At 54.2% G+C, this 16,897-nt stretch overlaps 1 protein-coding gene across 3 annotated transcripts; it reads right to left on the bottom strand.

Annotated features, from left to right (window-relative positions):
* Nucleotides 1-2,642: 2,642 nt before the first annotated feature.
* On the bottom strand, nt 2,643-8,274 carry LOC101626454 (HLA class I histocompatibility antigen, A-11 alpha chain-like). Of its 3 annotated transcripts, XM_004695490.2 has the most exons (8): nt 8,184-8,274; nt 7,630-7,899; nt 7,165-7,440; nt 6,194-6,469; nt 5,956-6,075; nt 5,527-5,559; nt 5,345-5,390; nt 2,643-3,339 (listed from the first exon to the last, which is right to left on the bottom strand). In XM_004695490.2, the coding sequence occupies exons 1-7, from the start codon at nt 8,248-8,250 to the stop codon at nt 5,347-5,349; spliced, it is 1,086 nt and encodes a 361-aa protein (XP_004695547.1). In that variant the 5' UTR covers nt 8,251-8,274; the 3' UTR covers nt 2,643-3,339; nt 5,345-5,346. The 3 variants fall into 3 exon arrangements, with proteins under 3 accessions (XP_004695547.1, XP_012590179.1, XP_012590180.1); XM_012734725.1 differs by having other exon boundaries at nt 5,956-6,469; XM_012734726.1 differs by lacking the exon at nt 5,527-5,559.
* Nucleotides 8,275-16,897: the final 8,623 nt, after the last annotated feature.

Genomic DNA, 16,897 nt, shown 5'->3' with positions numbered 1-16,897 from the left:
TTAGTGTGAGGCGTTCTCCATGCTTAGATCTGTGCTGTTATTCAAACACACATGGAGTAAAAGGAAAGAAGTTATTAAGTAGATCCCCCTCTTCCAGAGCAAGCCCACCTTATGTTAGGGTGACAGGGAGAATCAAAGGGCCCAGAGAAGGGGAGCACAGTCCTGTGCCACCTGCAGGGGGCAGCCCAGGGCCCTGACCCAGACCCCTCCCTGGGTTGGGACCTCACAGCCCAGTCTGAGTCCCCCTCAACTCACAGCCCTCAGCCCCCCACAGTCTCAAGAGGTCAAGGGTCACAGGGGACTCCCAAGACCCCAAATTGTAGTTCAGCCTCACCTTTATTGACAGAATCAGCAGATCCGGACCTGGTCTGGGCCAGGACTGCAGTGTCCACAGCCCCCCCCCCTCAGTCAGGTGCCCCCAGTAAGTTTGCAGAGCAGCTGGGTCTGACCCAGCACCGATGCCCAGGGCTGCTGGCCACGGTGGGCTCTCTGCTGGGCTCCTCCTCTGTGAGCAGGGAGTGGACCCTGTCCCCCAAACATAAGGCCCCCCAGCCCATCACCCATCAGGGAGCCGCCCAGGCAGACCTCGCTTTGAGGGCCTCTGGCCCAGACACTGGGCCTCCTGCACAGACCTGGTCCACACCTGCCGTATGTAGGCACTGGCTCGACAACATGGGGAATTTCAACACACGGGAGTGAAGCCCCTCGCCTCAGAGACGGCATGGTGACTGAATAGCTGACAATAAACTAGAATTGTCAAAGTAAGGGTCACACAGTAAAATGTGACTTAGAGGGACAGAACTAGGGGGGAGATGAGAGAGCCGGGTTTCCCATGAAATACTCTCTTCAGGGAAGACTCACCTGTGGGGACAGCGGAGCTTGCCCTGAAGTAAGTGAGCTGAGGCCCTGTAATTGGAAGTGTTCTAGAATCACCCTCTGCACAGCCCTGGCTCTGCTGGGGAGCCCTGAGGCTGGGGTGGGGGTGGTGGCCGCCTTCAGGAAGCACCCCCCTGAGGAGCTGTGGGGTCAGGGGTGAGTCTCCTGACCTGCTCCCCATTGTGCTGGGGCATCATGAAACCTGGATGCTAGGGGAGATGAAGGGGCTGCGAGTGGGGGAGCCTGAGGGGTCCCCCCATTTGTGTCTGGGCTGAATCTCTCCTGCACCCAGTGTGAGGTGTCAGGTATCTGACGTGGTCAGCACATCCCAGAGTCCCTGGGTCTGGGCAAAGTTACCAGTGTGAAGATCACAGCCAGGTCTTTCCCTGGCGCGGACAAAGAGACTCTGAAATGCCAGCAGGGAATCACACAGGGGAGTTTCCTGGAGAAGCTGCCAGGGAAGCCAAAGGGGCCGGCACCCCAGACAGCGCACTCCCTGGGTGGGGAGACTGGGACTCCCAAGGGGTTCAGGAGTGCGAGGGAGGGGCAGGGGCCACATCTCTGGGTCCAAGGAGGTGGCCCCACCTGGTGACAAAGTCAAGGGGGATTTCGGGAAAGACAGATAAAAACGTCAGGTCATCACTCATCTATTAGAAGGCGAAAATAGAAATGTCACTGCCTGACGAGGAGAACCGGGACCCTTAACCATTGCTGGCAAGATGCAGAGTGGCTCAGCCCCTAGGGGGGATTTTTGAAAGTATTGTTTTTTAAGATTTAAAAAAAATATCTGAGGTACAGGATAGAGGTGCAGGGGCGGTGAGAGGATTCACCAGAGACAAAGCAAGGAGCAGAGCAGGCCGGCTGACCAAGTACACTGCTGAGAGGAGCAGCGGGCAGGTCAGGAGAGGCCTGCTTGGCCCAGTGGGTCACCTCCCGGACAGGTGGGGATCAAACTCATGCTGAAGTGGATTCCAGTTACTTTGTATCCTGCTCTCTTTCCCTGGGTTGTTTCCTATTCGTTTCCCCTTTTGTAAATAAACCCTTTATTGAGCCTTTTGTGTGTACCTGCAGTATAACTGAACTGTGAGCGTGCGGGTGAGTCCCCACAGACAGGTGGCCCAGTCCACTCTGGGTTACCCTGTAAGAAAAGGAGACATGGCTGGAACGTGATGGGATCCTGGGACATGAAAAAGGAAAGTGATGAGCTCCAGGTGGAGCGTGGGGCTTAGTGACCGTGAGTCACTATGGCTCCATTAGCTGCACGGGTGTCCTGAGGTCAGGTGAGATGTTCACAGTGTGGGGAGCAGGGGGACATACCTCTGCAACTTTCTGCAAGTATAATAATGTTTTTAATGTTATTAAAAAAAGTACTCCTCCATGGCCCTCTCTGGTGGCGCAGCGGGTTAAAGCACAGCACTAAGAAGCTAAAGCCACTTGCGCATGAGTTCGATTCCCGCCTGCCCCGGAGGTGACCACATGGTGTGTCAGACCTCTCCTGACCCGCTCGCTGCTCCCCTCAGCAGTGTACTTCGTCGATCTGCCTGTTCTGCTCCCCACTGTGTCTCTGGTGAAGCCTCTCATCCTCCACATCTCTGGCCTGTACCCCAGTTCTGTATGAATAAATACATCTTAAAAAAAAATACTCCTCCATAAAGTAACAATTGTAGTAGAATAACAATATCCACTTTCCGGTTTCCCCAGGTATTGGTATGAGAGACTGAGGAGAGGGGTCCTGAAAAAGGATGGAGACCTCACACACAGGGCAGTCTGCACTGCTCTGAACCCTTGTTCTCTGACTCCCCACAGATCATCTCAGCCCCCAGGACAACCCACTCTGCCCCACTCAGACCTGCCCAGTCCTGGCGGCTCAGCCAGAACCAGAGCAGCGCGGCAGCGCCCCCGTGTGGCCATGGGGCTGAGAACAGGAGCCCAGAGCTGCCCTTTCTCCTGCTCAGCCAGGTCCCCCAGGGCGCCCTGGGCTCCCAACTGCAGGACAGGGATCTGCTCACAAGGGGAATCCCAGGTCCAGCCACAGTTTCAACATCCTCAAAATTTCTCCCTAGTGAGTCCTACTGACTCAGGGCAGAACCAGGTTCCAAGTCATAATAGTTGACTCCTAGATTTTTGGTAGATACTCCAAATAAAGGGATTCCTTCAGTCTCTTGAGATGGAAACTTAGACTCCAAAGCCCCTGTTATTTCTTCTTGCTTCTGCTTCCAGGGATGAAGTGCCCCCTTCTTGGAATCAACCCTAAACTCTCCTTCCCTAAAATGAGAAGGGTCTCATAGCAGACCCTCAGATACTCTTTTACACCTTCTGAGCCTTCATGAGTGTCCAGGTGACTCCTTTGCTCACTGAAGTAGGGGCACCCTGGTCCCCAAGTCTCTTCACATGGGGTCAGAGTGGGCAGTGGGCTCTGATGAACACTGGGAGGTCCTGGGTCTGGTCCTGTTCCTTTCTCTTCTGCAAAGGGAGAAAATGGAAAGAATTACCCTGGGTGAGCTCATCCATGCTCAAGAGTTTGGGTATCACTCACACAGTATCATCCCCAGACCTGTTCCTCCCTCAGACATGTCTCTTGTGCTCCAGGCTGTCCATCCACTGCCACCATCACGGTGTTTCTAACAGATCTCAGCTTCAGCTCCCCTCCCCTGAAATCCTAGGATGCCATTCCTCAAAATTACAACTTCCAGAACCTTCCTCATGTCCTCTCAGGCCCTCCACATCTCTGCTTCACAGCCTGAAATACTGAATGTCAACCTTGACCCCTTTCTCTTACCACCCAGAAGTACTAGAAAATGCTGTCAAGTCCGTCTCTAACTATATCCAGATCCAGTCACTTCCTTTTTATTTCCCTGCTCACAGCCCAGCAAAGCCACCAACCTCTCTGTCCTGGAATCAGCACTGGTTTCCTACATTTGTCTTCCCACCACAGCCCCTTCACTCTTGACTCTGCACTCAGCCAGACCGAGGCTTCTAAGGAGACATCTCACAGGTCGCTGTGTGTCCAGAAAGGTCCCATAAGCCACATTTTACCCAGGAAAGTCAAAGCCCCCCAAGATGCGCGAGGCCTGCGTGGGGTCAGGTCTGTCACCCTCTGCCCGGCCAATTGTCCCCTTGCTCATCTCAGCCGCACAGACACGTTCCTGCCTTGGTGTCTGCAGTGGACATAGCTTCCCTGGACGTGCTTGTGGGCAAACTGTCCCTCAAGTATTTCTCTCAACAGTCACCTAGGGGAGGCCCACACTGACTCCTAGGGAGGTCGCCCTCCGCCCTGTGCCCCCACACTGACTCAGGGTCACCTTCCCACAGTCCTGACCCCTTCTAACCAGACATGCCCCTTATTTTCTGTCACAGCCTCCAGTCTCCCCTCCCCACCAGGACACACGCTCCACAGCCAGCAAGTTGGGCCTGTTCGAGTTCATGGAAGTTTCCGCAATGAAGAACAGCCTGGCGCACACCTGGCAAGCCACAGTGAATGAACAATGAGTAAGTGTCGCAACCGCCCTGGTCTGGAGACAGCATCTTTAGTAATGAGGCCTCAGGCCACAGGCTTCACACAACCTCAACACACAGTGACAGTAAGGCTGCCTCTGCTTCCCTCACAGCACTGCCTGCCCCTCCCCCTTCCTTCCAGTCACACCACAGCCCACAGCACATTCCTCAGAAAGGACACTCCTGGGTGATGGGTCTGATTTCTCCACCGACTGTGAGTGTCACTTTGACTCCTATTTATCAGCCCGTGAGTTTGGGCCGAGCCAGCACTGGGATAAGGACACTTCAGGGCAGGGTCAGGGGCAGCTGAGGAAACAGATTTCCAGCAGGCACTTACCCAAGAGGAGAAAGTACATGATCCTTCTCTCTACTAACACCAGAACTTAGTTTCTTAAAAAATCCATGAAAATATGGGAAAAATAACCCAAGAAATGGCCCCAAAAGGGAGCCAAAGCTAGAGTTTGGTTAGTACTTTGTGTTCCCTTTAATTCTTTTTTCAAATGTCAGGAAACTCCTTTATTAATCCATCAACTCCAATTCATAAGATCAGAAAAGTAATTTCACATCTGGACTGTTGTTTCCCTCAGGAAACCCTCAGTGCATGCAGGGACAGCGTCAGCCAGCTGCTGCTAGAGCAGGACAGTCCTCAGGGAGAGAGCATGGGGGGGGGGGGGCAGGGCGGGGCCAGTCTCCCATCTCTGCACTTATGCCAGTGAGATCACAGACACCTGCAGTGCCCTCTGTAGCAGGAGAGGCCAGGGCATCTGGAAGCCGTGACATGTGGGTGAAAAAAAATCAGGTCTCTTAGTCCCAGCACATTGTGAAAGAAAATGTCATGAACAAATGCATGGGATCACATCAGTGTGGACATTCTTGATAGGCCACCTGTCCTCAGAATGCTCCACTCAGAGTTCCCCATACCTGGTCCCTCCTTTCTGCCCCAGCCCCTCCCAAACAGGCCTCAGGGTCTCACCTTTAGGGGCTGAGAGACACATCAGAGCCCTGGGTACTGTCGCTGCCTGGGGGAGAACAACACAGACCTGGTCAGAGCCACCAGACAGGAGACCACAGGGGGGGCTGATGGGGTGACTCCCCCAGGGGCTCCATCTACACTGTCCCAGGGGCTCAGGGACCAAACCCTTGATCCACACTCACCTGCAGCCTGAGTGTAGCTTCCTCCTTGTCCCCCTATGGGAAGAGACATCATGTGAGGCCAGGGAGGAGTCAGGTCATGAAGTGCTAAAGGAATCCCATAGTCTGGGCCACAGGGAGTTTTTAAACCGTGACTGAGGAGCCAGAGCAGGACCAGGAATATGAAGAAAGGGGGGACTGAACTAACTACCTCCTGGGTCTCTCCTCAGCAGGGAACTTCCCCTCTGTCATCGGCTGGGAAATAGGATCCATCACCAGAGTTAACAAGGTGAACAGTCCGTGATTCATTTCCATAAGTTTTTATAAAAGAGGGTCAGCAGAAAGCTCCAGACTGGGAACACTGTGTGGCGGATGCTTCCCTTAACCAGGCGAGGCAGTTTTCCCTGTGACTTGAAAGCCCCCAGTGGACAGGATCCCCCACTCCCTCCCTACCTGAGCGCTTCTTCCTCCACATCACAGCTGCAGCCACCGCAGCCGCAGTGAGCACAGCTCCAAGGAGAACCAGGCCAGCAATGAGGCCCCCAGTGGGGGTGGAGGACTGAGGAAGGGGCTCTAGAATGGAAGGGGAGGGGAGAGGCTGAGCCCCAGGCCTCATCCTGACCCTCTGAGGGGTCCAGGAGGGGCCCTGATGCCCCTAAGAAGAGGCTCTGTGTCCACGTCCTTTCCTCACCCCATCTCAGGATTTGGGGCTCTGGCAGCCCCTCATGTTGCACATGGCATGTGTATCTCTGCTCCTCTCCAGAAGGCACCACCACAGCCGCCCACTTCTGGAAGGTTCCATCCCCACCAGGCCTAGTGTCCACCAACTCCGTGTCCTGGGTCAGGTCCTCCCCATCTCGCTGCCAGGTCAGGGTGATCTCCGCAGGGTAGAAGCCCAGGGCCCAGCACCTCAGGATGACCTCATGGTCAGAGGTGGGATGGAGGGTCACATGCGTCCTTGGGGGATCTGAGGAGAAGGGTCAGATAAACAGAGTTCAGATCTCTTCCACAGATACTGAGGCAGCCTCACTGCCCATCTTCACAATCAGTTTGGAAGGAGGAAGCAGAAAACCCCAAAACCAGTATGATCTGGGAAATGTGGGATACTCCTAAGAAAACTGTGGAAACGGGGTGACAGCACAGAGTAGGAAGATGAAGGTCTCCAAGGACAACACAGATTTTTCTCCTACCCTGGATGCATGTTAAATGGGAAATCAGAGGTCCAAAATGACCAAAAACAAAGGCTCTACAGAGAAAATGGTGTTTCCCAAGATGGCGGCTGAGTCAAGTGGACCCAGTGGAGAGTTACAGCAGGGATGTCTCCCTCCAAAGTCAGGAGAGCCTTCCTGCCCTTCCGTGAAAGAAGAGGCCTTAGGCCAGTCTCCCTCCAGGAAGAACGGAAAATCCAGGAGGATTCCCCTCTTGAGACCTGAGAGTGAACTATGTCCCATTTTCCCTGTGGGGTGCCTGTCAGGGTTGGTGGGGTTCTCTATCAGATTACCCATTTTCCTTGAGGGGTGCCAGTCAGGGGGAGGGGGGGTCTTCTACCAGCTTATCCATTTTCCCTGTGGGGCACAGTCAGGGGTATGGGGTCCTCTATCAGCTTACCCATTTTCCCTGGGGGGTGCAGTCAGGGGGAGATGGGGTCCTCTATCAGCTGACCTGTGCGCTGCAGCTCCTCCTTCCCCAGCTCCAGGAACCTGCGGAGCCACTCCAGGCACCTGCCCTCCAAGATGTTCCTCAGGCGCTCAGCCCTGCCGTCCGCCTCCCACTGGCGCTGGGTGATCTGGGCCACCGGGTCCGCGGGGGTCCAGGAGCGCAGGTCTTCATTCAGGGTCAGGTAATCCTCGCCGTCATAGGCGTACTGACTGTACCCTCGGAGGAGGTGCCCGAGGGGCCCCAATTCGCAGCCAAACATATTCTGGAAGGTGTGAGAGCCTGAGCCCCGCCCGCGTCAGTATCCTGGTCACCGACCTCCCGCCCGGAATAACCCTAAACTGAAAATGAAACCACAGGGAGGAAAGTGCCTGGCGCTTGACGGGTCGAGCCCCAGGCAGGCCTCACAGCTTGGAGTGTCGCTCAGAACCCATAACTTGGGGCGACCCCGGCCCCCGCCCGCGAGCTCACCGTCCTGGCTCTGGTTGTAGTAGCCGCGCAGGGTTTTGAGGTGCACTCGGTATTTGTGGGCGTTGCGCCTCTGGTTCAGCGTCTCCTGGTCCAGATCCTCCTGCCGCACCTGCCCCGCCCAGGGCGCCCGCGGCTCGGCGCTCTGACCCGGAGCGTCGCTGTCGAACCGCAAGAACTGCGTGTCGTCTACGTAGCCCACCACCATGAAGCGGGGCTCCCCGAGGCCGGGCCGGGACATCGCGGTTTTGAAAATCCTTAGGGAGTGGGGGCCTGGGGGCGGGAGGGGATACCCGGGCTGAGTCTACTCCGCGCGGTCCCCGGGGTCCCAGGGAGATGGGGCGGGAAGGGAGGAAGGACGAGAGGGTGATAATGCTAAGGGGAGGAAAGTCGAGAGGGGCCGGGGCCCAGGGGGTCAAAGATGGCAGGAGGTCGGGAGGGAACCAGGAAGGTCCGTAGGGCCAACAACCCCGACCGCGGCTTCCCGGGTTCTGGGTGCAATCCAGGGTCCCCTTGCTTCTCCTGCAGTGCTGTTTCCCTCCCGACTCCCCACTCACCGGCCCAGGTCTGTGCCAGCGCCCCCAAGAGCAGAGGCAGGAGGGTGGGGGGCTTCTTTACCCACATCTGCTAAGTCTGCGGAAATCTGAGTCTGGGCGGGGTGGTGGGGGCCGGGAGACGCTGATTGGCTGCTCTGGAGACCCCCAGGCAATGGGGAGCGAGAGCTAGGGCGTGTCACCTGTAGCTAGGCAGGAGGCCCCGCAGAGACTGAGAGGGAGGGAAACTGGACCGGGAAACTTCTCCAAGCCAGATCCAGCCTTTCACTAGAAATTCTGTGCTACAGGCGGTTTCGGAGGCGCAACTATGTGAGAGCAGGAGATGGTCATTTCTTCTAGCAAAAAAACCCCTCCAGTATTAAAATGAAAGACAAGAAAACAATGATTCCTTTTCATAATTTACCTTATCAAGCCATCCAGAGCACACCAATTCCTTTACATGAATATGACTTTAACATTACAGAATTGTTAAGCGGAAGGATGTTCTAAATGAACTCTGCAGAGTCTTATGGACTCCACCTGTATTCCAGCTTTCTGAATTCCACCCCATACTCCAGTGATGGGGAAACTACAACTCCCAGAAGTACCAGGGAGAGAACTGCGAGGACCCAAGGGCGGAGCTAGCAGGAATTCTGGGACTTTGGGGGATAAAATAGTAAGCGGTTTTCCAACTGTGACTCTAGAGAGGTAACTGTTCTCTCCTTGGTACTGTTATTAGGAGAAAACATACAAGCCTCATAGCCTTGTAGCGATCATCAACTTTCCTTAGTTTTTGCAAACATGAAACTAAAGACATGGCAAGTCACAGTGTAAGGAGGAGGCTGCACTAGAATCAAATTTGGAAAGTCATGTATGTTTCGTGCTCCAAAGATCCTAAAGAAAAGTAAGTGGCTACTGGAAGTTGTCAAGTGCATAGCGATGGGCCACAGTTTCCATTTTGTGATTCTCACCTGGAGCTTGTCCTCCTGTTAAGGCGGTTGGTCACTCTCCTGTGACACTGTCAGATGATTTTCTTAAAGGGACAGACTCATGTTGAGTTCTAGTTGAAGGGACAAGCCCTCATCCATTTTCTAGAAAGTGTGTACAGGTTCTAAATCTAAATAATGATAGTTTTTGTCATTCAGCCCTGAAAGTAAAGATAATAGTGTCCCTCCCTCCCCCCATAGGTTAATCATCTCATACTAATGAGTTTCCTTGGGACATAGAACGTTGGATTGTGGCAGAAATGACCCACATGTGCTCTGTCATCAGAAACCGGGTTTGCTTTGTCTCCAGACTGCTTCTTTCAGGCCTGAAGAGATGCTGCCCTGTTTCCTGAGCCTCCCTGGCCAGGGAAAACAGCTCTTCACACTGGACAGGGGGTCTCTGTCCACGGCCCTGCCCCTCCACCCATCCCTCTGGGCAGTCCTTCTCTGGGCTCAGGTGCTGGACCTGCCTTGGGGGGCTGACAGTGACCGGTCATCCCCAGACTTGGGGCCTTATTTCAGTGCTTTTGTGTTTCTCATTGTTAACAGCTGACAGTGGGTTTTACTCCCTCCTGATCTAAAAACGCTTGTTTGTCACATTTTGTATTTTTATAGCACACACACATTATGTCCTATGAACTGTATGTTTACACACATCACAACCTGAATAAGGCAGGTCCTACTTTTTGAAAGGGAGGGCGGGTGCTGGTAGTCCTGTCAGCACACAGCTGAAGGGGGGGCCCTGTCTGCTCTGGGGGGCCCTCACAGCCCCTCCCCCACTCCTCAGGAGGCTGCTCTCCTTGGGGCCCACCCAGTCTCTCCCTTCTCTCTGGGTGTGGCCATTTATTACTAGATCATTAGTTCTGATGCTTTTACATTTCACATTGCATTTTTAATATTTTCTGTAGGAAGGTGTGTCCACACAGCCAACTCACCTTTGCGAATTTTATGGCAAAAACAGTTCCGTGACAAGATGGCGGGTCCCAGAGAGGAGGGTCAGAGCCTGAGAACACATGATGAGGGGATCTGCCAGTGTTTCACAGTGTCAGGGATGCTCATGTAATTTATTTTTAACAAGAAATGATTTTGAGAATAACTAACGCTTGCTATTCGTGCACACACAGGATCCATAAATACTCAAGATCATGCACAGATACATGAGTCATGTCATCCTTCATCAAACAAGCTCCCTGTACTCTGACCCACTGCAGTCAGCAACTGCTCACTTCTCTTCCCAGAAAAGTCTACCTGTGCATAAATGTTAGTGTTTGGTCTGTAAAAGAGTTTGGGCCACAGACACAAACACAGACCAGGAGAAAATATCTGTAAAACACAACTCTGGGCCCTCCCTGGTGGTGTAGCGGGTTAAAGCACTGCACTAAGTAGCTTAAGCCACTTCTACATGAGTTCAATCCCCGCCTGCCCCGAAGGAGCTCCACGTGGCGTGGCAGACCTCTCCTGACCCGCTCCCTCAGCAGTGAACCTCGTAGATCTCTCTGCTCTGTTCCCCACTCTGTCCTCTCACCCTCCACATCTCTGGCCTGTACCCCAGTTCTGTATGAATAAATAAATAAATCTTAAAAACAACAACAACAACACACAACTCTGACCTAACACAGGCTTTAGAATGTCCCTGGAGCTCTTAAAATTCAATAAGGAACAACTAACTTTTTAAAAATTGAGTAAACTTCTGAGGAGTTTCCAAGGAAGCTCTATTGGTGGCAACTAGGCATATGGGCAGATACTATCATATGTTGAAAGACATAAATGCAAATGCAAATTAAAGCAACAGGACACACAATACGCACCTGTCATGTGGCCTAAAGCCAGACGCCAGCACAGCAGCCCACTCCCCGCACCCCTCGCGCCACTCCCCCCCCTTATCCCCGTGGGATGCATCCCAAGGCCTCCAGTGGATGCCTGGACCACCAACAGCATGGAGCCCTGTACACACCGAGATTTCCCTATGCATGCAGACATGTGACATGTTTACTTCATAACTTAGGGACAGTGTGATTAATAACAGTTTGAAGCAGCGCAATCAAAATCACAATAACATACTGTAGTAAACAGTGTGTGAATGTGGCCTCTCTCTAAATATCTTATAATGAAAAAACTTTGAACCCAGTTTAATTGTGGGAAAATGAAGCCTTGGAGAGTGAAACCTCAGATAAGGGGGGACACTGTGCTGAGCAGGGTGGGGAGCAACAGGGACCCCTATTCAATGCCAAGAGAAATGCAAAATCACACAGTCACTGTGGAAGGGATTTGGCAATTTCAGTTTCTTATAAGTGAAACACAGATTTACCCTAGAATCTGCTGGTCCCGCTCCTCATATTCACCAACTCACTTGAAAACTGCACACAGATGTTTACCGCAGAGCACCCCTTAGTGTGGGCTCCACATGCGACTCCTTCCAGACTCCCCTGTGGAAGGGACATGGGAAAGAAAACTTCCCACGGAGACAGTGGGGACCCGGCCTCAGCCAGGTGGGGGAGGGGAGCCCCATCAGGGAGGGTCAGTCCAGGGAACCCCCATGCTGAGATGGCCCCCATGTGTGGTCTCTTCCCCACACAGTCCCCCACCCCTCCAACTTCAAATTGAGGCCCCTCTACCCTAAACCTGGGCAGGACCCCCAAATATGAAAACCAGGGAGACCCAGGAGAGGCTGAGAGCCCGAGGCAGCCAGAGCAGCCTCAGAGACACAGCTGGACTAAACGTGGGGTCAGGATGAAGCCTGGGGCGGAAAAGAGAAACACTAGTGACACCCATGAAGTATGGGGGTGACTAGTAACATTGCTTCATTAGCTGCGCAGACAAGATAGAGATGTAAGATGTTAATGAAGAAAACGGGCATGGGATGTGAGGATCTCCGTACTAACCGCAATTTTCATATAAGTGTATAGTTATTCTGAAATCAAATATGGAGCTCTAGCCCCAAGAGAAGGAGCAGGGAGTGGAAGGGAAAAACACCTGCCCTGCAGCCCCCAAGTGCTGTCATCGGGGCTGAGGGAGAGGCTGTGGGGACAGAAGATGGACCCCCAGACACAAGCCTCCTCTCCTTCCTCCCCTCCCCCACCCAGCCTGGAGCCAGGGCTGCTCCCGGACACCCTCCCCCTCCCCACTTTGCTCAGCCCCCTTCCTCCCAAGGGCCCTAGGGCACAAGAGGGGCCGCACCAAGGCCAGCCCGGCTGCCCACCAGGCTGCTGCCCGGGTCATGGTCCGCTGCCTGTGCCTCCCGTCGCTGCCACAGAGACTGTGGCACCCAGCCAGGGGCTTGCGGGCTGTTTCCTCATTGACTGCCATGGAGAACCCGCAGGCCTCTAGCTGAGGCCCTGCCACAGTGCAGCCTCCAGCCCCCCACCCACCTCTTGCTCCCCACGGCAACTCCCAGGGCTACACAAAGCTTGGTGCTGACATTTCCCCTCCCAGGAGTGGCTGTGCTGCCCCGGGCATCAGTTGTACCTTGTCACAGCAGCATAGGAGGTGGGACACAGAGTGCGAGTGAAGACCACCGACTGGACAAGGGTCTAAGATCTTGAATTTACGAAAGAACCCTCAAAATGTTAAACTCATGCCTTTTGCTGCAACATGGATGGAGCTGGAAGGGATCATGCTTAGTGAAGTAAGCCAGAAAGAAAAGGAAAAATACCGGATGGTGTCACTCATAGCAAGAGTGTAAAAGGGGGGGAGGGGTGGAGGTGGGGAAAGCAATTGTAGTAAAGAAAAAGCAAAAAAAAAGGAACAACTATATACCAGAGACATTTCATGGGGGGTGGAATGGGAGTGGGATAAAAAAATAGGAGGGAAAAGTACACAGGACTATTGTGATGGCACACGAGTGAATTGGTGGTGGGATGTCCATGGAAAAAGGCACAAGATGATGCAAAAATAACCAAAAACAAAACAAAACAAAACAAAAAATCCTCAAAAGGTGACAATAGGAAAAGAAAGAACCCAGTTTGAAACTGAACAAAACATTGTGGTACATGTCTTAATTCTTAAAAATGGACAACAGACCATAAAAGACACAGATAGAGATCAGGATGGAAAACAGGAATATGAGTAGACGCCCGACATCACAGGTCACTGGGGAGAGACAAAGAGACACAGCAGTGACAAAGCTTCACGTGCTGCCAGAGGCAGAGGCCAAATCTGAGTGCTGACAGGAGCCGAGCAGGAGCCGGTCGCCCATTGCACATTCATTGTCGGGAGCAGGGAACTGCAACAGCCCCGCGGCGAATATTTGACAGGGTCTCCTACAGCGAACACCGTTCCCAGTGATCACCCTCCCGGCTGTTACTCCACTAACTTGAAGACTTGCTTTGCACAAAACACCTGCAAGCTCACACACGCCAGGTGTGAGCTGCCGGAGTGACTTCCTTCCCATGGCAGCAGGAGCTACAGAAATGGGGGGGGGGGGGGGGAGGTGGTGTGCAAGAAGAAACCCGGGGACTCCTCCCAGCCCGGTGTGGAGGCTCCCACCGTCAGTGACCAGCCGGGTGAGCGCTGTGGGCACCGCCGTGGGAAGGGAGAACGCCACTGCCCCTGTGGCTCCTTCCAGACTCATAGTTGCGGTCATGAGAAACTGAGGGCCGTCGACCCTGACCAGTACTCCCCACCAGGCCAGTTTCATGAAACCAAACCAAACAAAAACCGCAAGGCAAGTCTGAGAAAGTGACAGCCGAAGAGCGGTAAAGCGACCTGCTTGGAACTGCATCTGGTGTCCTGGATGGAGCCTGGAAAGTAAACCGGACACTAGGAAACAGCGCGAGGTAAATAAAGCCGAAGTTTAGTAAGGTGCGTCCATAGTGCTTTACCAGATGGACAAGGGATTCTGGGGAGCAAGATTGAACCCGCACACACAGCGCAGGGCTCTGGGATCTCCTCTCTGAGCCCTGCTTCTCTGACTTCCCACAGAGCATCCCAGCCCCAGGACGCCGCCCCGAGGACAACCCACTCTGCCCACTCAGACCCGCCCAGTCCTGGCGGCTCAGCCAGAACCAGAGCAGCGCGGCAGCGCCCCCGCGTGGCCACAGGGCTAAGCGCAGGCGCCCAGAACTGCCCTTTCTCTGCTCAGCCAGGCCCCCAGGGCGCCCTGGCCCTGGAGCTGTAGTACAGAGATATGAAAAATAGGAGGCGCCCAAGGCCTGTGTCAAGTGAGAAGACCTCAAATTTCTTCCTAGTATTGACTCAGACCTCAGGGCGCATCCATGTCTCCAGATCTAACAGCTGGTTCCAAGGTTCTGGGCAGATCCCCAAAATAGATTATCTCAGTCTCTAAAGATGTGACCCTGGACGCCAGCCCCTGTAATGTGTTCCTGACTGTTCTTCCAGGGATGAAAGCTCTTGGGAATCCATCCTAAGTTCTCCACTCCTAGGATGAGGGAGGGCTGAGGAGAGAGAGACCCATGGCTGGAAGTTGGGGAGGATCCTGGGAAAATGGACAGAAGAGGGAAATAGGGACATTAGGGGGTGGGGGTGCATCAGAGTGTGGGGCAGGAAAGGGTCAGCACAGGGGACACTGAGGGGGACAGTCTGTATGGACTACCCCGGCCTCTGGCTGGGGTGCGCAGAGTCTCTGTTTCACCCCTGGAGTTACAGAGGGGGTGGCTCTATAACCGACCAGCAAACGACTTACGTTTGGGGTTTTCTTGTCCTTGAAAGGGAGCGCCGTCCTGAGCCACAACACCCCCTCAATTTCCCAGTGTTGGGGAGTTCAGGAAATGGGGTGTTTCAGGCTTGCCTCCGGCCCTGGACCCCTACGGCGGCCCCGCAGCCTTGCTTTCCTCCCAGGCTGCTCCCAGGTCCGCAGGGCGGACACGGAGGACGATGCACAGCAGGGCGGGATGGCTGCGCACTTGGTGCGGGCATGTGTGGGTGCGGACAGTGATGGTGTCTGAGGAGGTTGGGAGAGAGGGGAAGCCGGAGGGAAAGGCAGGCTGGGGCTCAGGAGCTTCTGCCATCAGGCCCTGCCCCGGCCCCGCCCACGGCGCTGTGTTCACTGTCCGCTGCCTCCTTGCGACACGCGGTCACGCCCCCAAGAACTCCTAGTTGCTCTTCCCATTTGCCCAAGTCAGCTGTGGACCTGCCTGGCCTAGGGTGCTTTTCCAGACCAGTGGCCTGGAGTCGGGGCATCAAGAGTAGGCCGAGCGGGCCTGTGCCATCTGGGGGACCAGCCTGGGGCTGATTCTGGGACTCCCCGGACCCCCTGCAGGCGGTCAGAGTCACCATGCTCATAGGTCCAGGCTGCTAGACAGTCTGCACTTGACCCTGCAGAATGCTCCAGGGCGAGTGTGAAGGAAACAAAAACAGCACATTAAGTGGAAACTAAAAACTGTAGAGTCATTTTTTAAACCACTTTTATTCTAAAGGACACCTCAGAGGACATAGAATTCTAGTCCGACAGCTGGTATCTGCCAGGACCTTGACCATCACTCCTGCTGCTCCGGCCTCCACTGACCAGTCACCGAATTACCTGCCAGGTGTCACACCGCTGAGCGCCAGTGTGGTGGCAAGCTGGGCGGCAGGAGCCTGGCAGCAGGGTCAGCAGTGGCAGGCAGGGTGGGCTGGAGGCGGACAGGTAACGAGCCCCAGTCCCGAATCTTTACTCTCCTGCTCTGGGCCTCTCTGGAGGCCTCCGCGGTTTCGACTCTTCTGTAGTCGCCTTGCTCATCCTCATAGCGTCCCCTGTCTGAGAGCTTGGGTGAGGCCGCCCAGGCCTGGCCTCCGGGCCCAGATGCGCCCATTCACACGCACCCACACTCCTTGGGTGTGCACCAGCAGGCCGGCGTGCCCGCGCCCACGCTCCCACGTGCCACTGCCCAACGCAACCAAGGCCATAGGTGGAGGCCACAGAGGCCAGTGCGCAAGCCCTGATCACACGTTTGCCCTACATGGGTTTATTGCAATTGACCCCAGTACTTAGCCATGCGAACAACCACGGTCTGGACGCTCACACGTCATCTGAGTGGGAGACCAGGGGCAGCTTCCCGCAGTAGTTCCGGCCCTGGGACTCCAGAGGCTGCAGTCAGGACTCGGCGGAGCGGGCAGGTGCCATCTGCTTCACAGCTCATTCTGGGGACTTTCAGGAAAATAACTCGATTCAGTGCCATGTGGTTGTCTCCATGAGTGTCCACACCATGGAGCGAGGCAGGTGACTGGCCAGGAGAGTGACCATGAGTGAGACCAGGCCTTTCAACCTGACTGTGTACACTGGACATCAACCATTTCCATTTCATCCCACCCCGAGCACAGGCCCGAGAGTCCAGCCACTCAACGGGAGGGAGAGTGATTCTGACGTCTGGAGTATTAAAGGATTTGTGTACAGTAACAACCACCACTGTCACTGCCTGGCTATGAAGCAGTTACCTTCCTCTATCAGAGAGAAAAGAATTCATAAGCCTTTTAGAGAATGGTTGGGCTTTATTAAAAGAGCAGCATGGAGAAATCAGGCTTGACTTCTAATACATGAACATTACAGAGCAGAGCACATCTGGAATGGGTTTTACTTGCCTCCCCTCGCCCACATGGATGGTTGCCTGGACCACACTGAGACCTGCGGTCAGCAACGCCCTGTCTACGGACTTCCCAGTGGCCACTGGCTGCACTTTGATGCAATCTTGAAGGGCTTCACCTGCGATTAGGAGCCAACCAAGGCTGGGGACAATCTCTATTCATTTATTTTTTCGGATTGTTTTTTAATAATTCATTTATTTCTCCTTTTTTAATAATTCATTTATTTCCCTTCTT

The sequence above is a fragment of the Condylura cristata genome, unplaced genomic scaffold (genome assembly GCF_000260355.1).
Source record: "Condylura cristata isolate star-nosed mole 26May11 unplaced genomic scaffold, ConCri1.0 scaffold00067, whole genome shotgun sequence".
Classification (NCBI taxonomy): domain Eukaryota; kingdom Metazoa; phylum Chordata; class Mammalia; order Eulipotyphla; family Talpidae; genus Condylura; species Condylura cristata.
The sequence above is the reverse complement of the archived record's forward strand: the minus strand, read 5'-3'. Positions and strand labels throughout refer to the sequence as shown.